This window comes from Ranitomeya variabilis, chromosome 3, assembly GCF_051348905.1.
Source record: "Ranitomeya variabilis isolate aRanVar5 chromosome 3, aRanVar5.hap1, whole genome shotgun sequence".
Taxonomy (NCBI): Eukaryota; Metazoa; Chordata; class Amphibia; order Anura; family Dendrobatidae; genus Ranitomeya; species Ranitomeya variabilis.
In genome coordinates, this window is record NC_135234.1 from 614,658,082 (window position 1) to 614,680,551 (window position 22,470).

At 43.4% G+C, this 22,470-nt stretch overlaps 1 protein-coding gene across 1 annotated transcript in view; it reads left to right on the forward strand.

The window, feature by feature from the left end:
• Positions 1–22,470, forward strand: part of GTF2F2 (general transcription factor IIF subunit 2) — a 298,375-nt gene that overhangs the window by 117,331 nt on the left and 158,574 nt on the right. The window contains exon 6 of the mRNA XM_077297362.1: positions 14,298–14,379. Coding sequence (XP_077153477.1) covers positions 14,298–14,379 — 82 coding nt within the window. The remainder of the gene's footprint in view (positions 1–14,297; positions 14,380–22,470) is intronic.

The following is a 22,470-nucleotide window of genomic DNA, read 5'->3' on the forward strand; positions in this document are numbered from 1 at the left end:
TCTGTCACATGTGCAGAAATCCCTGTCATCCGCCTCTCGCGTCGCCCACTGGCCCGGGATTGTTCTTTGCGTATGCATGCAAGGTCACGGAGCACGTCATGACTTTGTGACTTTTCGCATGTTTGCTCAGACCTCCCTGACCTCATCATAACCGGAAGTCCAACCAATCTGGGGATTTCGTTGTTCGCAGCAGTGATCAGAAGATGAGACGAGGACTGGACTGGAGAGTTGGGTGTTTAAAATGAGTATAAAGATATTGTTTTTACAAATTATGTTTATTATGCTCTGCTGTCTGGAGAGTCCCCAGAGCTTAGTAAGGAATATTACATTGATGGAGAATAACTTCTTTGCAAATCGAATTTCATAGTAAAATCTACATGAACAGGAGAGTTCAAATTTTGCATGATCCGCAGATCTCTAATATCAGGTTGCTCTCTCTACTACACTCTATAGAGCGGGGAAGGATTAGTAATTAGAACTCTGCACAGTGAGACACGAGGAAAGAGCCAGTTGCTGCTTCTAGCAAATTTCACTTCAGGGCTGGATTCACATCTACACTGCTAAGTACTACAGTAAATTGTATTCAGCGCTGCTTCTGTCTATGTGCGACAGAGAAAGAAGGGCAGGAATCCGGATATATCTCTGTGTGTGCCATGTATGGGAGACATCATAGTACCTAGTCTCCACCCACCAGGCTCAGTCAGTTGAAAATTAAAGATGGATGGTGCAGAGGGGAAAACTTATGAAAAATGCAGTCATATAATTTCAAGAAATGGTATACATATGGCAATTTATTGTGAAAAGTTATTGGAAATGATAGGTAAGCTTTAAACACAAGCAAAGCTCTCCAAACTTTGCTGTTTAAAAGGCATTGTACGTGATACAAGTGCTAAAAAGGATACGGGTCATGATCACAACAAGCCTTACTTTTAATGGAAAAAAATCTATTAGTGGTAAGCTGTACTCCCGTGTGCTCATCATGACTTACTCAATTAAATTAATTTATGGTACTTTGATTTTTTTCTTTTGATATCTTGGAAAATCTATGTGCTCACGCTACTAATTGTTAAAAACAAAAAGAAAAAAAAGTATCTCAATCAAAATTTTCAAAAGCGAAGATATCATGCAGCCCTAGCCACAGGTCACAAAACACTACTAAACTTTTTATACAGAACCGCTTTAATGCTGGCCCCTGCTCACTGATGGGTTTCCATGATGCACAGCCCCTTTCTCCAAGGCACAGAGCACTTGATAAGTCTTTACCTAATTTGAACAGTTAATTTTCTGTAGGGAGTCTCTAAAATGCCACATTTCATCAGGATCGTGGCACCTGTCAGCTCTTGGCTGCAGGCAGCATGACAGGTTGGTTAAAGAGAACCTGTCAGCAGGATTGTTCACAGTAACTTACAGGTAGTGTCAGGTCGGCGCCGTTATACTGAGTACAATGATACATGGGTTAATGAAATCCGTCTTGTGGTTGTTGTGCAATCTGTATTTTCAGTTTTGAGTTAATGATATGCTCGTGCTCCGGGGGGGTTTTCATGTGGTGCTCTGCTTAGGTATTCATGATGCAGACTGCTGACAGGTTACTGATCCCTCACTGACCAGCCCCCTAGTTTACATAATGAATATTATATATAGATACAACCTTCTGTAGGCAGGCGCCGGCTGTGGCACCTGCACTGCAGCATAATCGCATGTGTACTGTGTGTAGAATTAATATGGTTGAGGTTCCCCTGATATTTAAAAAAAAAAATCCATTTGAAAATGTCGACCACCGCGCCTGACCAGTAACAGCTGTCGGTGAGCTGAGAGCTGCGCAGGCACCGCCATCTTGCTAGAGAAAAAAAAAACCTCCTCCAAGATGGCGCTGCCGGCGCAGTAGCAGCTATCTGTGTATGTAGAGGTGATCCAATAGCTACTCCTACACAGGCGCCGCCATCTTGGAGGAGGAAATGTTTTGCTTTTCTCTAGCAAGATGGCAGTGCCTGCCCAGTAGCCGCTATCGGATCACCTCTATATACCTATATACACCAATAGCTGTTACTGCACAGGTGCGGCAGGTGCCATTTTCAAATATATTTTTCTATATCAGGATAACCTCAACCATAATTCTAAACACAGTGCGTATGTGATTATGCCACAGCTGGCGCCTGCCTGCAGAAGGTTTTTTTTTTCAGTATGTATGTAAAATATTCATCATGTAAACTAGGGGGCAGGTGAGTGAGGATCAGTGAGCTGTCAGCAGTCTGCATTATGAGGACCCCCCACAGGCCTCCCAGAAGCACGGGCATTTAATTAACTAAAAACTGAAAATAAAGATTAAACAACAACCACAAGACGGATTTCATCAACCAAGGTATCATTTTAATCATTATAACACCGACCTGACAGTGTCAGTAGGTTACTGTGCACAATCCTACTGACAGGCTCCCTCTAAGTTCTCAATGCAGGTTTTTTTCTAGATGGCAAAGGCACGCTATTTGTAGATACCTTCACACATGCGATATGTGTCTGTATATTAAAAGATTTAGCATAAATGCTGTATTAATCATGAATACCTCCATGTGCGAGCTGTGCGTCACAGCCATGATGATCATTACATGGAGCAAATAATTTTCCTTTATTCACTGGATGAAGATTCACCAAATAAATGTATACACTGTAAGAACAAATTCACTGAACGCAACTATTCAGGTCTGTCAATTAATTTACCCAGTGTGTCCTAAAGACTGGGAAACACGAACCGCTGCAACTCACGCCAGGCACTATTTACTGTGTTACGCCTAATTTCGGAAGCACCAGCCAACATCGATGGTCTAATGTGGCACCAAAGTCCAACTTTGGACTTCCAGCCACATTGTTCTCCTGGAGATAAGCCACCGGCAGAGAGCGCTTCTAGTGTATGGGGGAGTTGACAGCGATCTAATGTGTATGGGGCCACCAAATGACTGATACTAGACTGCGCATGTGCAACGTTGGACTGCCGGCCACATTGTTCTCCTGGTGATAAGCCACCGGCAGAGAGCACTACTGTGTATGGGAGAGTCAGCAGCCATGCTTCAGCCAGCAGCCATCTAATGTGCATGGGGCCACCAAATGACTGATACTAGACTGCGCATGTCCAACGTTGGACTGCCGGTCACATTGTTCTCCTGGAGATAAGCCACTGGCAGAGAGCGCTACTTTTTATGGGAGAGTCGGCAGCCATGCTTCAGCCAGCAGCCATGCTTCAGCCAGCAGCCATCTGATGTGTATGGGGCCACCAAATGACTGATGCTAGACTGCCCATGTCCAATTTCAGACTGCCGGCCACATTGTTCTCCTGGTGATAAGCCACCGGCAGAGAGCACTACTTTTTATGGGAGAGTCGGCAGCCATGCTTCAGCCAGCAGCCATCTAATGTGTATGGGGCCACCAAATGACTGATACTAGACTGCGCATGTCCAACGTTGGACTGCCCGCCACATTGTTCTCCTGGAGATAAGCCACCGGCAGAGAGCACTACTTTTTATGGGAGAGTCGGCAGCCATGCTTCAGCCAGCAGCCATCTAATGTGAATGGGCAGCTAGTGGCTACATTTACACATCCATTTAGGTTTTAAAATGCATCAAAAATTTACGGATCTTCTCTAGTGAGTTTTCTGTCTATTGTTTTTTTTTTTTCTCCTCATCCTTTTAAAAACTAAAGTAAACTTAACTTTTTCCATTTACACTTGGCAATGGATCTGTTAAAAGCAAACGCAAAACTAACATAATAGGGGAGTCGTCAGTTTTTCTCTAGTTTATATTACATCCCCTTTAGACATGAATGGCCAAGTCAGATCTGCAAAATCTGATGAGAATATGAGCTGCTCGAACATTTGCACATATCCAAACTTCTTCAATCCATTAACTCTTCATTAGTAATGTATCAGGTTTGATGATATGCGGATGGAGAGCTAAAGTAAAAGTCTTCCATTTTTCATCTGTTATTAGCAGATCCCCATAGAGTTTATGGCCGAGATCCAGAACACTGCTCTCACTCTCATGGATCGGACCCCATATACCTATTTAAAATGGATCTGTGTATGAATCAATGGAACTAGGAGTGAGTCCATGTGACTTCCATGCAAAATAGACCACACACGGAGGGGCTCACCAGATTTGTGAATGTGTCCTAGTGGCACGCACACATAGGTTAGTAAGAAAAAACCCGAATGTGTGAATGGTTCTGATAACTCAGAATGATATCAGTTTTATAAAACAGCGGAGGAGAAAACCAGATGTGTGAATGAAACTGAATGCAGGAGCTGCTGAATTTTGCTTTCACAGATCTTTTTGATTGGAATTCATAGGGGGTTTTGTAAAACAAAATTTTGCTACTCTCCACGAGATGAATACCTGTGCATTTTTTTTTATTTACATAGAAATCAGTGGATACTTAAAAAAACCCCCTAAATCTGTGCAAAACAAAAGGCTCAGTATTGATAAGTGAATGTAGTCGGATGCTACCCAAGTGACTTCGGCGTGCTTGAAAAATATGTTTGAGACCCTGTGGCTGCAGATCTCACAGCTGTTAGACAGCCACAACACATGCAGGGATTGTCTAAGGCCAGTCTCACACGTCCAGATAATTCCGGTACCGGAAAAAATCGGTACCGGAGTTATCCGTGTCCGTGAGCTCACGTAGGCTATCCGTGTGGCACACGTGCGGCAGCCGTGTGCCGCCTGGGTACCACACGGACCGTGCAGGAGAGACAGCGCTAAAGTTTAGCGCTGTCCCCTGCATCGTGCTGAAGCCGCGATTCATATCTTCTGTGCAGCAGCGTTTGCTGTAAAGAAGATATGAATAATCCATTTTTTTAGTGGTATTTCGTGTTTAAAATAAAGCTCCATGTCAACACCCCCCTCCCACCCCCTGTGCGCCCCCCCCCGCTGTTCTGAAAATACTCACCCGCCTCCCTCGCAGTGTCCTGTCCTGGCCGCAGCTTCTCCTGTATGCGGTCACGTGGGGCCGCTCATTTACAGTAATGAATATGCGGATGCATTGATTTCAATGTGTCTACGTGTGTCAGTGGCTCCGGTACGTGAGGAAACTGTCACCTCACGTACCGGAGCCACTGACGTGTGAAACCGGCCTAACAGCCGCGAGACATGCAGGTGCTGGGATTCATCATATTATTCAAACATGCCAAAGTCACTCTGCTAGCACCCGAGCATGCTAATATAACGCCTTATCTGAGCACGTTCGCTCATCACTACTCAGTATGTGTCCCCTGTAAACACTAAATTGCTTTCCTAATCTGTTGGCAATGACGACTGAATTTCAAGCAGAAAGCACATTAGAATTAATGGGTTATCTTATTGATCACCACGACAAATAAATTACAGAGAACTTGTCCGGCCACCATAAAGAATGTTCCATCAAACGTAATGTACCATACTGAACTGCCCACGTGGATTTTGCATATCCATATGGAATATCATTTTAGTCAAGTGCGTGAAGAATAAAACCAACGTAACAAAATATCATTGATCAATTTTCTACATGCTCCTAAGTTTACCAAAGCGTAATCATATATACGACCAATTTTAAGGGGTGCTCCACTTTTTAGATTGATGAAATCTAAGGATTGGACACCAATATCAGGTGAGCGGTGGCTTAGCACCCAGCCCCCACCATTTAGCTGTTCTTGGTCCAGGTAACCTTACTGTAGGCACCACATATTTGGCCGAGCTGTACTGCTCAGCTCCAAACTGCTAACATCTGGCCTCCGCTGGATCCAAGAACAGCTGGTAGCTGGGGGTACTATGTATAGGACCCCCACCGATTTGGTAATGACCTGTCCATAGCATAGCCTGTCAATATAACAGTAGTGAAGCAACCCTTTAACACTAAAAATACATTATTTATTGAAGGCCATATAAAAACAGGTCATGTAAAAAAAAACAAAAAAAAAACCGCACAAAACAATAGCTAAAATAAATTCAGGTGAGTTCAAAATGCTCACTATACCCCTGGATAAAATCCTCGAGGAATGTAGTTTCCAAAATGGCGTTACTTGTGGGGGTTTCTGCTGGTTAGGCACCTTAAAGGGAACCTGTCACCCCCAAAATCGAAGATGAGCTAAGCCCACCAGCATCAGGGGCTTATCTACAACATTCTGGAATGCTGTAGATAAGCCCCCGATGTATCCTGAAAGATGAGAAAAAGAGGTTAGATTATACTCACCCAGGGTCGGTCCCGCTGTGGTTCGGTCCGATGGGCGTCGCGGTCCGGGGCCTCCTATCTTCTTACGATGACGTCCTCTTCTTGTAGTCACTCTGCGGCTCCTGCGCAGGCGTACTTTGTTAAGGGCAGAGCAAAGTACTGCAGTGTGCAGGGAAAGGTCAGAGAGGCCCGGCACCTGCACACTGCAGTACTGCGGGTTTTTTTCCGGCATGCGCAGTTGCGCTGCCCTTTGAACTAACAGCGCAGGCGCCGGGAACGCTAATGAAGGAAGAGGTGGCGCCCGGCGCGCAGAGGCCCTGAGTGACGGCTGTGGTGCGTCTGTGTTAGGGGGGGAAAGACCTGCCCCCAGGTCTAATTCGAGGTATGAGGGGGGCACATTATAAAAGCAATTATTGCAGCGTTGGCAGGGACCAGAACGAAAAGAGCCACCTTGACAGAATGCAGCATTAGTGATGGACAAGGTGGCTCTTTTAGTTTGAAACGCCTGGGGGGGTGACAGGTTCACTTGAAGGGGTAACATTGCACCTTGTGGAGAGTGCCAAGCCAAGCCTGGCATGCCAGGGTGAGGAGATTATAAACCATGTATGCTCTTCTGGGAAATAAAATATGCAAATTGTCTCTTCCGCGAGGAAGAGGACTAGAACTCTATCCCTCTTCACTTAGAGATGTTGCTCCTTAGACCCCAAAAAGGAAATACAGTGAAGGGGTTGTTCCTGTTTGAAATGCCTATTTAACAGATGGTGGCCACCAGGTTTGCCAAATGTCCAGAAATTCCTAGACCGTCTGTGAAAAGAGGAAAACAGCAGCTCGGGTCCATGTATAGGATTTCTGGTCTGTAAACATGTATGTCTTGGAATTTCAATGATTTACAGCTAATGTGGCCAAAAAAAGTTGTTGTTTCCTTTATTTTTTTTTTCTGGACAGCTTCTTAAAAAAAAAAAAAAAAGTCAAGTTTGCAACCCTGGCGGCCACCTGTTATTGATTGTGTGAGGCTGGACTTGCAGTGCCCCCTACAGAGGAATTGTACCATCACATTAACGTAATCGCAATGCTGCTCTTTTCTCGTCCTCGTCTCGTCCTCGTAACAAGAGATACTTAGCGTTACCCATGTCGGTGTGTGTAACCTCTTACTGAACAGGAAGGGCATCTTCATCTCAAATGTTCACTGATCTGAAGCTTCTTTTTTCATTCACAATCATATTTTTAGTCTATTTTGTAAAGACTGATTTGTAGCCTTCCTCTGAAGTCCACCTTTTGGTAGTTTCTTTTGAGCAGCTGCTGTCTTCTTTTACTTGATATTATTTGAAGGCTATGAGAATGGTCAACCTTAGCTTTTTCCATGTCTAGCCATATCAGTGACTTGCCGCTGGATTTTACGCGCTGTGCTATGTATGAAAGCCATGGCATATTGAACAGTAGGTTTGAGTGAAGTTTGTGGAGCATGATCTTCAACCACAACCTTCCATCTATTCTACACACATAATACCGCCCCTTTGTGCGTCTGGTCCTCTGCTCCGTTGCCAGTCCTCTTCTCATTCTGCAGAGCATAGCACAGTAATGTGATCTTGTATCTCTGCATAAAATGCTGATGGGATTCTCTAGTGGTTCTTCTCCCTGCACCGAATTGCCGTTGTGCCGATAGCGGCGATCATCTCTTGTCTGATTAGTAAAAAAAAATAGTTACGGTAATTTATTCTTCTTTAAACCACCTACAGATTAACTGGTTACAATACACGGCACAGAAGATGATGGAGATTAATGGCTCTTGAAGTAATGTTGGTATTTATTGAGCGCGTGCAGATGTGAGTCGTTGCTCCCAATATTCTGACATGTTGTGACCGTTTTGCATTCCCATGTAGTTAGCATGTTGGCTCCTTCATTCCACTACCCAGATATAATTTCGACTCTCCAATTCATAGCTGGGGTATTGCTTGGGGTTTTCATCATTCGTGTGGAGGCATTCTACATTGAGTCATGATAATCTTAGCCATTTTTGTTCTTTGCTTTATTATACAATATTATTTGCATTAAATGGGTATTATTTATTAATAGAGTAAATACATTTCACTCCAAATTTTGTGAACTTGGCATTGACAAGGGCTAGATTGATGCAGTAAGCCGACACGGTCTTCTTAAAATGATAATTCCCCTTGTAAGCGTAGACTATTAAATATTTAATATCTGCGATAAATGGTTTGCCATCTTCAGGCGGCCTTTACTTCTCATCCCTTCTTTTTAAAAGTGTCTAATGAAAAGCTTCCATATTCTGGTTCCCAAAACACTAATAAAATACTGTGTGACATTCTAGGCAGGTTTTTATTCACTTTTTATATTTAAAGGGATTTTTCACCATTTTTTTTACAAAACTTGCAGGAGAGAAGTGATTGTTATAAAATCCATAAATGTTGTTTACCACTGTGATCCTACTGGAAGTCATGGTGTCCTGCCTGTCAGTCACCTGAGCCTGCAGCCAATCAGTGGCCCCAGCAGTCAGGTGACAAAGTGGATGGAGCATCATCACTTCCTGTCCCACAGTCATTCTGTGCTGACAGTCCCTTTAAGGGAAATCTGTCAGTAGAATCTAGGCTTGTATATGGGCATGTAAATAATAGAAGGCTGAATAAAGTGATACCTTGATAGCTGCGATCTAATGTCTTATTCCAGGGAAATCCACATTTTTCCTAATATGTAAATGAGGTATTAAGATCTATGGGCGGTACATAGATCTCCCTGAGAATCTGCCTCCAGAGCTTGTTTTAAATTAAATTGGGTGTCACCAGTGTGAGACATGTAATGACCGTTTTCTCTGGTCTCCTCTGCATGTCTCACACTGGTAACGTCCCCTTTAATTTAATATGAGCTTTGGAGGCAGATTTTCAGGGAGATCAGTGTCCGTCTATAGATTCTAACAGCTTGTTTACATATTGAGAACAATGTGGCTTTCTTTGGAATAAGACATCAGATCGCAGGTATCGGGTGTCATTTTATTCAGCTATGACCTACATGTCCATATAGACCACTTCTGCAGGTTGATCCTACTGACTGATTCCCTTTAAGGCGAGTTCAATGCTAGAAACTCGCACATCAAGTCCCGGCACTGCCGCCGGCACTCGGGATCGAAGCGTTCAGCTGCATAGAAATACATGTAACCGCACACTCTGGTCCGAGTGCCGGCGGCAGTGCCAGGTATTGATGCGCGAGACTTGCATTGAACTGGGAAGTGTGACCCCGGCCTAAGAAGTATTCCCAGCATTGAATGCTCATGCCTTATCGCTAGGGTATGACAAAACGTTCAGATTGTGATCCCTTGTGAATGAAGTCGTAGAAAAATAGAAAAAGACACTACTGTAAAGCCCAGTTTTCTTGCTTCCATATTTTCAGCTACACTTATGAGACTTGTGGGATCTTGGATATGAAAGTGTACCATAATTGGAACTAATATCATTTTATTTTAATAAGAGACATTAAAGGTGGGACATAATTTGTTTGTATAAGTATCAAAATGCACATTCACGGGATAAAAGGCTGTCCCATGTAAGATTCCTTGAAGAGACAAGGGAGCATTGCTGACAGGAGAAAAACAGGTCTCTACCATAAGAGCTGAGAACATGGCTAAGGGCTCATACTCACTTGCGCGAAACTCGGATGAGTCTCGCATGTTAATACTCGGCCCTGCACCCGGCACAGAGGAGCGGAGCGTGCGGCTGCATGTATTGCTATGTGGCCGCAATCTCCTGAGTGCTGGGTGCAGAGCCGGGTATTAACATGGGAGACTCATCCGAGTTTCGCGCAAGTGAGTAATCCCAGGAGCTGGGGACTGCAAGAGCAATCATTCGCTTCAAAAAAAGGTTTAGATAATTTCTTAGAAAAAAATAACATCTCTGGTTATATAAATGTGATTCTTCTGAATGTTGATTCGGTCTGATTGACACTCAGAATGAGAAGGAACGTTTATCTCCCTATAAAGACAAATTGGCTCACGCTTTATGGATTTTTTTTTTTGTTACTGTGGTTCAATATGGGATCAATATGAGATACTAAGTTCTAAAGTTCCCTTTCTCCCTGTCAGCAGGATTGTGCTAAGTACCCTACACACAGTGTCAGGTCAGCACCATTAGAGTGAGTAAAATGATACCTTGGTTGATGAAATCCGTCTTGTGGTTGTTTCTTAATCTTTATTTTCAGTTTTATATTAATGAGATTCTCATGCCCAAAGGCTACTTTCACACTAGCGTCGGGCTTGGCCCGTCGCAGTGCGTCGGGCCGAGGTTACGGACACTAGCGTTGTATACGCCGCACAACGGGGGCAGCGGATGCATTTTTCCAGCGCATCCTCTGCCCCATTGTGAGGTGCGGGGAGGTGGGGCCGGACACGTCGCACAAAAAAATGTTACATGTAGCGCTTTTTTTGTGCCGACGGTCCGCCAAAGCACGACGCATCCGTCGCACAACGGTTGCGACGTGTGTCAATTCGTCGCTAATGTTAGTCAATGGGGAAAAAACGCATCCTGCAGACAACTTTGCAGGATGCGTTTTTTCGCCAAAACGACGCATTGCGACGTATTGCAAAAAATGCTAGTGTGAAAGTAGCCGAAGCCGGGTCTGGTGTATGTGGTACTCTGATTAGGTATTCATAATGCAGACTGCTGATAGGTTACTGCTCCCTCACTGACCCGCCCCCTAGTTTACATAATGAATACCTAACATACCAAATTAAAAAAATGCTTCTGCAGGCAGGTGCCGGCCGTGGCCCCTGTGCTGCAGCATAATCGCATGGTTAGTGTGCACTTAATCCCTTTTGCAGATTTACTTGAGCGAGGGAAAAAAAAAAAAAAGTAATTTTGAAAATGGTGCCCGGGGCGCCTGCACAGTAGCAGCTATCGGTTTGTATAGAGATCCGATAGCTGCTGTTGTGCAGGCGGCGTTATCTTGCTTGAAAAGAAATGAATGTCCTCCTCCAAGATGGCGCCTCTTGCGCCTGCGCAGTAGCAGCTCTAGGATATTGCCAACAGCTGCTATTGCGCATGCGCAGGCAGCGCCATCTTGGAGGAGGACTTTTTTTTTCTTCTCCAGAAAGATAGCGCTGCCAGCACCTGCGCAACAGCAGCTGTCAGATCTCTATACAAACCAATAGCTGCTACTGCGCAGGTTCCCCGGGCACCATTTTCAAAATGACTTCTTTTTTTCCCTGGCTCAATTAAATCTGCAGAAGGGATTATTAAGTGCACACTAACCATGCGATTATGCTGCAGCGCAGGAGCCACGGCCGGCACCTGCCTGCAGAAGCGTTTTTGGTCTTTCTTTAGTATGTTAGGTATTCATTATGTAAACTAGGGGGCAGGTCAGTGAGGGATCAGCGACCTATCAGCAGTCGGCATTATGAATACCTAATCAGAGCACCACATGCACCAGACCCGCCTTAGGGCACGAGAATCTCATTAACACAAAACTGAAAATAAAGATTAAGAAACAACCACAAGGTCTCATTTTATTCAGTATAACGGCGCCGACCTGACACTGTCTGTAGATTACTATGCACAATCCTGCTGACAGGATCCCTTTAACTAACAGACCCTTGGATGAACTTAAAGGAAGTCTGTCACCCCAATTTTACCTTTTGAATCGCCAGTAAAATGCATTATAATTATATATGACTAGCGCACCAGGCCTATTTTCCATTTCTAAAAGCGCCATTTTACCTGTATAATCCAGTTTTCATTGTCTCACGCAGGCTATGCAAATGATCTGCCAAATGGGATCATGTTGTTTGTAAGCGTCTTCTCTATCACTGTTGATTGACAGGTTTAGCCAGCACATAACTGCCTCAAAATGTAATCCCTCACCTGAGCTCCAGTGCCTGAATTCATCCACAGCCCTCCCAATCTCAGTGGCACTGCAGTGCAGTTAGTGTTCATCTTTAGGGCTCTGACCAAGAGGATGTGAGGAGGAGCAGGACAACACAAAATGCTACCTGAGAATATGGCTTGTGGTTTACTGTCCACTGCTTCTCCAATCTCCTCTCTCCAGCTTCCCAGGGTCTGTCACAGCCAAGATATTTTCTGCCTCTTCATTGAAAATCATTTCAGCTGTGTCCTCATATTCTTTATAGATAAAATATAACAGTTGTGTTTTTTCTTCTCAGTGCTCGAACACTAAGGAATAATAAAATCCATTTTATGACTTACAATTTTGTTTTATGCTATCTGCTTTCTATGATTTCATTATTTCCAGTCTTTTCTCTCGGTCAGTAATTTCCAAGTATACTTTGCAGTGCAGAAGTTCCCCGATGAGCGGATTATATTAACAGCCGACAATGCTGCCATAGAGGGTCTCAGATTCGTAATACAATGGTTGTTACAATTTTGTGCCCTTTCATTTCTAGGCTCTTTAGGAAAAATACATAACTGATAAAACCTTCCCTGACCTACAAGGACAGATTTCTTTAGCATGACTCTTCTATTCTATTGGTACCAGAAATGGTTGCCTAATATGTTATCAATGATTTTTGTTACTGTTTCCTTAGCAAGTTCTGAACATGCTGAGAGCAGTTAGATGTAAAATAATATCTTAATGTCGTTTGTTGGATCAGGCAACAAGGGAACAAGTTCTCAACTGGAATCTTAAGTGTGCATTCACACATCCATGTGATTGTCAGTGTCTTGCCCTATATATATTTTTTTAAAACAGATCATCACACGGACCCACTACTTGTCTTATGTGATCCGCAACATCCAATCAGTATAGAACTTTCCCAGTTTTTCCTCTGATCAGATATTATCATGGATGTTTGAATGGGTAAGTGAGACTCCATGGGTCCGAATGCTGTCTGATTTAAAATATATATATATATATATATATATTAAAAAAATCTATCAGCGTTCGGACATTACACACGGATGGGTTACTGCACCATAAAAGAAAGCTCCTGTGTCTACATATTACTGTTGCTTATTATAGTGTTTTTTGGGTTTAATTTTCTCTTATGTGTAAAGTTCTTTTGAAAAAGAAGTTGGCTCTTGTGTACCAATTCTTCTTAGCTGGCATGTGCAGAAGGATTCAACAGGCACCCATGTACAAGAAATCCTGATATTGTAGCTAAGCTCCTGGACACTTGTGAGGACCCACACTGGACACATTAGCTTGACTTTCTGAGAGGAAATTAAGAATACAACCAGTAGGATGCCAAAACTTAAAACTGAGTGACCTAACAGAAAAAATTAACGATTACTGGATATTTAAAGAGGTTGGCCACTACTTTTTTTATTGATGGCTTATCCACCACCTGTTACTGGCCCTGGTGGCACCTGGAAGTTCTTGGATGCTTCCGCAAAACAGCAGCTATGTCAAAACTATAGTGGACGCAACCGGGTACTATAGATCCTCCTCCTCTTCACTTAAATAAGGGGTGGATTAGTAGCCACCATAGAAGTGTCAGAGCTGCATACGAGAACTTTTGGCTTTTATTAGCAGATCAGTGGCGATCGCACCCCCACTGATGAGATATTGATGGCCCATCCCACGTACAGGCCATAGTAGTGGCCCATAAAATGTGTGATAACCGTAAATGGAAGAAAACCTTCACTGTCAGTCTGCGGGATTTTCTCTTTCTCGTGTTCCTCCGGTCATGGAGAAATTGGCACTAGACGGGAGCTTCGGATACAGCTACTTGTCTTCTCAACAAGCGTAGGATTGTGAGAAACTGGGAAATGGCTGATCTCCAGTGGACGCACCAAGAAGAGACTCTGTATACGATTGTCAGTTTAGGTTGCGATTTAAGATGTGTTAGAAGAAAAGGTGAAAATCTATAGGAAGGAACAGCTGGCATTTTATTTTGTCTGTGTGTAGTGCCGCAAATGCTTTTTTGGGAAGTCCTCGTAAATGAAGCTTTTGTGATTGTAGAACAGTGTATTCAACACCTGAGAGTGGATTGTATGTTCTGTTGTTGTCCAGAATATTTGCGCCTGATCTGTTCCTGCCCTTTGGGGACGTGTGGACCATGAAAGCTTTTCCTGAGTAAATGGTATAATCATTTTCATTGTGTTGGAGTCCAGATTTCTTCCTGACCTTCTTTTCATCTTTCACAGAGAAACTGGCCATTGAGGGTATCGTGGTGCAGCGTGCTGAATGCCGCCCGGCCGCCAGTGAGCACTATATGCAGATGAAGAGGTAAACTGTGTTTTATGGATGTTTTGGATACATTTCCGCACATTTTCTTTTTCTTTTTAGAAAAAATGCGTTTTGCAATTATCCCTGTTTACAGTGCCCCATGTGGTGTTAAGTAGCCCGCCATGCTGGGAGGAATGAAAACGTAACCACAATTCTAAGTCGAAAAAAATAAATATCCTGCTGATGCTTAAGGTAGTACTTAACAATATAGACTTACTGCCCGAGGTACTAAAGGACTAATGTCCTCAAACTCATTAGTACAGATATGGCATCTCCATGGGCAGATAGCGTCTTCATAAAACAGGTGTGGTGTGAAAAAAGGGCACATGTCCTAATGATGAGGAACCGGGGCTCTAGCTCCGAGATGGCAGCCTTTTATACTTAGATCTTTCTTAATATTAGTGCGCCCCCCCATTGCACAAGGCAGCTGCGCAATATGTGATAGGAGTAATGTGGAAACATTATAAAATGCGGCTAATTAAATCCCTGGAGATTCTTCTGCTTAACAAGATCTGCACCAACTGGGATAAAATATGCAGCGCGAGAGTTTGCAAGCGCTTTTGTTACATAATTATCTTCAGATAAGGCGGAGAAAGCGAAGACTAGTAGGTGCAAGGTGAAGTCATTTATGTGTGTGTTTGTAGGTTATTAGTGATGTGGGTTTTTTGGTCTAGTAGCCTGTATTCAGCGGAAAATAACTTTTTAATTGGCCGCACGCTCTATGTTGTCAAATTGGTCAGCCTAGAAAAGAGATTCCCGAGCAAATTAGTTCAGAATATTTTACTCCAAGGTCAACCCCCCAGTTCCCTTCAAAGTCCATCCAATAGTAAATGATCAGGGGGAGGGGAGGACGACGGCACAAATACACCGGGTAAGATTACTGCCGCTCCGAGATTCCTCTGCTCATCGGCCATATGCGATGGAAAGGCTTCTGTCGAATACATCAAGGGTCCCCGTAGCCTCTTATCAAAAGTATGTTTTTCTATCCATCACTAGTTGGTTCCATACGGAGGCACTAGATTGTTAGGCAAACAAATATGCGCAACTTTAAGGCTATCTTCACACTTGGCGTTTTTGCTGGGTTTTTTATTCTAATTTTGAGCTGCATTTTACAATACAGATCTCAGAAATCACATGCACACACATTGGTCTTTTTCTCATCAATATTTTGTGCTTTGCATGGTTTTCTACACATAAAGCACATCACTTCTTTCAGCGGTTTTTTTCAGCATTTTTCACCCAGTGAAATGAATGAAAAAAAATGCTGCAAAACCTGCATTTTTGCCGCTGCTTTTTAAATGCCAAAAATGCCCAGTGTGAACATAGCCTTTGAGAAGAGACCGTATATAAGCACTACAGTACGCAGTGCGAATACAGCCTTCACAAAATAAAAAACACATGAATCAAAGTGTCACAAAAGTATACTTTAATAGCTACAAAAAAAAGAATAGTTTTGCAATATTTTGATTTATGCAGTCCTATATGTGTAGACTTTTGCAACCTTATTTTATTTAATTTAGATATTAGTGATTTTTCTCATACGCACAAAAAAATCTGATAAAACTTTGATCAGACACAGATGAAACTCAGACTTTGGGCAGCGTGTCTGTTTTTACCATTGGAGTTTGGTCAGAATGTCTGTATTCTTAATCTCTGATAAACAAAACTGATTGATGTTTCTCGAGCTTCTCATATAATTCAGTCCACAAAAATGGACACCATTGGACGGCATGCAAGTACGCTCTAATTTTTTAATTTTTTTTTTTCCAAGGAGCCATAGAATTGCATTGGCGAGTTTCATCAGGGACTCTGATCAGAATCAGATACGTCTCCTTGATGCGCATCACTAGGTCTGCAATAATACACGGACATGTGTCACAGCTCCATAGTCTACAGTCATTAAGAGTTCTTTTCTTCTGGATACATTTTATCTTTAAAGTTTCCTCCTTGATTACTTATATAGTATATTCGTGTCTATGTGTGTTCTCCTTTACACAGACATCACATTTGCCTTCTTCCTCACCCCCTGTCAAGAGATTGCTTGGCTCCACTTATAATGCAGCCAGGTAACTGCAAATTTGTAGATTTTAACTTGCTAATTATTTCTCAAGAAACTTTCAATATCTGAATGTGCTAATTACTAACATATGTTTTGAGACCGCTGGAAGTAAAACACTTGAATTGTTGCTCATGGGGAGTAATTACTAATTTAGGCTTAGACATCTGGGGTGTCCAGGAAGATCATGGGAGGACAGATAATAGAGAGGTGCATCAAAGAGCTGTAAATGCACTATTGATTATTGGCTAGCTTGCATTGAATTCTGGGCTGCTCAAACAACGATGTCTGTATTTAATAAGCAATGCTGCTCTTGAGGGGGTCTTATGCAGAAAGCTGCCTTGTATTTGCAGTGAGATCTTCTAAGCGTTGCCTGGCTGAGCCTGCAGGTATGTCATGAAAAGACATCATTGAATGAATTGTATTTAATGAAAGTTCCATGTGGAGAGTTGTTACCTACAACACTGTACATATGCCAGTGTCATGTCCTGTCAATGTAAATATAATAAGCTTTTCTGTGGGTTATTTTGTGGTATTTCTGAACCAGGGGGGAAGTTTGGCACTTACTCTTTGAACCAGGGATGCACAACATTTTTTGATCCAAGGGCTGCAGTGCTATACTGAATTAATCCCACGGTCCTCAAAAAATGTAAAGGGGTACTTGGATTAATACATCATCAGAACCACCATCAGTATATTAATATGTCACCAGAACCATGCCTTTTAGGAATATTTAAGGAGGATTTGGAGAGATTCTGCTCCAAAAAAATAAGTATGACAAAAAAATAAGTATGAACATACGCTAACTTACTCTAAATTTTTGGAGCAGAATCTTGCAAAATCCTCCTCATAATCTGAAACTCTTAAGTTTGGAGGATTTTTGCATTTCAACATAGTCATGAAGCATGATTTGGATTGGTACAAGTGTACACTATCCGAACCACAGTCAGAACACGAATGCAGCGCCATAACCATCGTCAACCCATGAATGCAGCGCCATAACCATCGTCAACACATGAATGTAGCTCCAGAACCACCGTCAGCACATGAATGCAGCTCCAGAACCACCATCAGCACATGAATACAGCTCCAGAGCCACTGTCAGTACATGAATAAATCGCCAAGCTTAGTGCAGCAATCAATTGCAATGTCAGATCATCCCCATGTCCAGTTCTATCTCATGAACCTACTACTTTCAGGATGTCTTTAACAATGGTAAGGAGGTACTGGGAGTTTTTGTTAACAGTCAGTATCAGACTGTGAACAATACAGGCACAACAGAACTGATGAGGCACAGGAAGGATCACAAATAAACAATTACAAGCAGGTATTTTATATGTGACATTTTCTTTGTTGTTCTCATCCCTTTTTGTCTCCATGTAATACAGACAGGTGAGATTTCATGCCCAAAGCTCATCTCTGCAGACTTCACTCTTCTCCTTCTTCAGCAGCGCTTACCGACACTGTGCCCTTAACCTTTTCATGAGTGCGATTTTCCGTGTTTGCGTTTTTGTTTTTTGCCCCCCACCCCCTTATTTCTAGAGCTTTACCCCTTTTATTTTTCCATCAATATGGCCATGTGAGAGCTTTTTTTGGGGGGACAAGTTGTACTTTTGAACGACACCATTGATTTCACCTTGTAGCGAGCGTACTGGAAAACGGGAAAAAAATTTCAAGTGCTGTGAAATTGCAAAAAAAAGTGTAATTGCACATTTGTTTTTTTTTTTTTCTTTTTTATTTACCATGTTCACTAAATTCTAAAGTTGACCTGCTAATATGATTCTCCAGGTCAGTACAAGTTTGGAGATAGAAAACATGTATAGGTTCATCTTTTATTTAAGTGGTGAAAAAAACCCCAAAGTTTATAAAAAAAACAAACAAAAAACAAACAAAAAAAAAAATAATAAAAAAAACACCTTAATTTTCCAAGACCCGCAGTGTCTCCATTTTTCAGGATTTAGGCCTGGGTGATGGCTTAGTCCTTGCGCGCCAAGCTAGCATTTTTCTTTGTACCATTTTGGGGTAGATGCGATGTTTTGGTCACCTGATTTTGCATTTTATTACAATGTTGTGGCGACCAAAAAAAATGTAATTCTGGCTTTATGATTTTTTCTCCTTGCGCTGCTTACCAATCGGATTAGTTTAGTTTAGATTTTGATAGATCGGGTATTTCTGAATGCAGTGATGTGAAATATGTATATTTCTTATTTTTATATTGTTTGATTTTGAATGGGGCTAAAGGAGGGTGATTTCAGCTATTTATATTTTTCTTTATTTGTTTAATTTTTTTTAATTTTTTATTTTTTTTTGTACTTTACAGAAATACTTTGGCTGTTGGTTACCCCATCAGAATGACATATTGTAATGGGCAGGCATTACAGTACATAGCATATCTGACATACCTTTTATAGAATTTTTGATTGAAAAGTGATTATCTAGTAAGAAAATATTTTATAATTGAGTTATGTTATTTTATGATAATACTTCACATCTGCAAGCTGTCTTTCTTTAGCTATGCATGTAGGCACGTGACTAGAGCTTTGTGTGAAGTATATCTCCAATAAAGAGGTATAAAAATGTAAAAAATAGAAAATAAAAAGATCTGTGAGAACCTGAACTAATAAATGATCACATTATTTTATTCACGTTCAGTCACAGCCTTAAAAGAATTGCTATTTTTTTCTCTGCTACTCAGAAAAGAGAAAAAGTGATCTGAAAGTTGCATGTACGCCAAAATTGTGCCGATGAAAATGGCAATTCATCACACAAACTACAAACCCACAATATTGGTATCACCGCCGCTGTGCATGCCATCACCGCTGTGTCTCCCCGCCGGCCCGGCCGTCGGTCACTCAACTGATCCGCGACGGTCCGTCCTTCCGCTGTGTGTTCTGGTTCCTCCGGCTTCCCTCCTGGGTCCCGGTGCTTTCTCCTTCCTCGGTCCCGCCGCGTCTCTCCCCGACTTCCGTTTGTGCGCTCTCCCCAGCGTCTGCGCATTTGCCGGGTGCCTTAAAGGGCACCCGCGCATTTTCTTCATAAATTTATACTTTTGGTTGTTTCTGCCCAGTAATCCCCGGCAGCCAATCCGGGTGAATCCTTGGGTATTTCTGGACACCTCCTCCAAGGGGAGGTGCCTGGTTATTCACTTGCTATCCACTCTGAAACCCTGGCCTGCACCTGCTCGCGCTCTCAGTTATACATTTACTGTTGCTCTGCCCAGTCTCTAGTGTCCTCTCCTGTCCACCATACACCGGTACCCCAGTACTCAGTCCTAGCAGTATCCTTTTCCCGTGTTTCACCTTTCCCTCTCCATTTGTCTCTGTTTTGTCCTCCTGTGGTCCCGTTCTTACGTCTGCTTCTGGTTTTCATCCCATCCCGTCTGTGTCCCAGTATCTGTGTTCCCCGGCTCCCGTTCCTCTCGATCCTCCTTCTCCTGTGTCTCCATTCTGCCCTGGTTCCTGTTCACTGCCTGAGCCGTCCCTCTTGATATCGGTTACTGTGGTTCTAGTGACCTCTGGGCCTGCTTCTGACGATCCCTGTATAAGGGTCAGTCTCCACTAGGTCAGCTCGTCCAGGGGTAGGTCTGCTCCATTGTCCAGAGGGTCCACTCAGCGCTCGCCTTCCTGCGGCGTCACAGAATAACAAGGCCGTGGACCCCGCCGGTACCGCGTTCTCTGCCCAGAAAGAGCTGGCTCACTTACGCGATAATCAACAGCGCATTATGACTTTTATGTAATCTATGGAGTCTCGTCTGATTTTGTTACCGGCCTCTGACCCTGTTAATACCACATAACTAGCAGACCTCCAGCAGGAGGTCACTCAGCAGCGCGATACTCAGGCTCGCATGCTGAGTTGTATGGCCTCAGTAGATGACCGCCTGTATAACCTACAAATCGCTGCTGCAGCTCCCGTTCAGACAGCTTCCCGCTATCTTTGTTCTGTTCCCCTGCCCCACTCTCCGCCGCGCCTTGGTAAGCCACCTATGTACAGTGGAGATCCTAAACTTTGCAGGGGTTTCTTGAATCAATGCCGTCTCCACTGTGAGCGCCTTCCCCAGCAATACCCCACCGACTGGATCAAGGTGGCTTTTGTAGTATCTCACCTGGAGGGGAGGCCTTAGCTTGGGTTAATCCCCTGTGGGAATGTGACGACCCCATAGTCTCTCAATTGGCGGTGCTCTTAGATACTTTTCATAGGGTCTTTGACGAACCTGGACGGTTAGCGTCCACGACTGAGTCCCTGTTTAGTCTTAACCAGGGTTCCCTGTCGGTGGGTCAGTACGCCATTTGTTTTCGTACCCTGGCCCCTGAATTAGGGTGAAATAATGAGGTTCTGGTGGGCGCTTTCTGCCATGGATTGTCTAGCCGGATAAAGGACAAGCTCGCAGGGTGTGATACTCCTACCTCTCTGGAGGAGCTAATCTCCTTAGCTACATGCATAGACCTGCGGTTCCAGGAATGGTCCCGTGAGGCAGCCAGAGAGAGGAGATTGACTCTTTGCACTCTCCCAGTCCGTAGATCATTTAGCCCATGTCAGTTGGTCTCCTCTTCTGCGTCTGTACTAGAACCAAACCAGCGCCGGAAGGAGAGACGTGCCCAAGGACTCTGTTTCTACTGCGGAAGTGCCTCCCATTTACTACGGGACTGTCCAGAGAGACCGGAAAACTCCTCCACCTAGGAAAGGTAGGAGAGGCTTTCTGAGGTGTTTCTGATTACTCTCCTCCCTTGACCCTGTCTGTCCTCTTGATTTTAGAGCAGAGACGCCTTTTGAATGTGGCTTATGTGGATTCGGGTGCGGCTGGCAATTTCGGCAGTCTTGAGGCTGTGCGAAGACTTCAGATTCCTGTACGAACCCTGGACAGACCACGTTTGCTGGCATCGAGGGACGGGAGACCCTTGCAAGAGACTGTTACCTTGGTGACAGAAGAAATGGAATTACAAATTGGAATGCTACATCGAGAACGGATTGCCTTGTATGTTTTGCTGAACTTTTCACATGCTGTGTTGCTTGTGTTACCTTGGCTCAGGGCTCATGAGCCTACCCTCGGCTGACGATCTGGAGACGTACTCCGCTGGGGATCATCTTGCCAGAATCGGTGTCTGCAGTCAATGCGTCCAGTTAATGCTAAATGAGGAAAAGGTGTGTACTCCAGCTCCTAAAATCTTGAAATTCTTTATTGGTGCATATAAATATAGCGTGACTAAAATCCTTGTTCAAAGGTGGATGCAGTCATGAGGATAGAAAACGCGTTTCGATCTATGAGATCTTAATCATGTCCAGTTAATGCTCCTCAGCCTTCTGCCGTTCCTACCGGATTACCTCAGCCTTATTGGGCCTTTTCTGCAGTCTTTAATAAGAAGGGAGGCTGAAAGTCTTCCTCCGCATCGCCTATACGACTGCCCGATAGAAGTTATGCCCGGCTTAGGCTGGTTTCACGCTTGCGTTTTAATCTGCAGCGTTTAAAAAAAAAACGCATGTGGTGAAAAAACGCATGTAAACACGGCAAAACGCCACGTTTTTTAGATGCATGCGTTTTTAGATGCAGAAAAAAAACGCGGCGTTTTGCCGCGTTTACATGCGTTTTTTCCTGCGTTTGCGGTTGTTTAAACGCATGCTGAGAAGTGTGTGACAGCTGCCAATCATCAAAATCAACTAGAAAACCCACTATAAATAGAAATAGCTAGGGTTAGGGTTAGGGTTAGGATCCCTAGTAACCCTAGGGATCCTAACCCTAACCCTAGGGATCCTAGCCCTAACCCTAGGGATCCTAACCCTAACCCTAGGGATCCTAACCCTAACCCTAAGGGTTAGGGTTAGGATCCCTAGGGTTAGGGTTAGGGTTAGGATCCCTAGGGTTACTAGGGATCCTAACCTTAGGGTTAGGGTTAGGATCCCTAGTAACCCTAGGGTTAGGGTTTTCTTGTTTTTTCTTGTGTTTAGGGTTAGGGTTCGGATCCCTAGTAACCCTAGGGTTAGGGTTAGGGTTTTCTTGTTTTTTCTTGTGTTTAGGGTTAGGGTTAGGGTTTTCTTGTTTT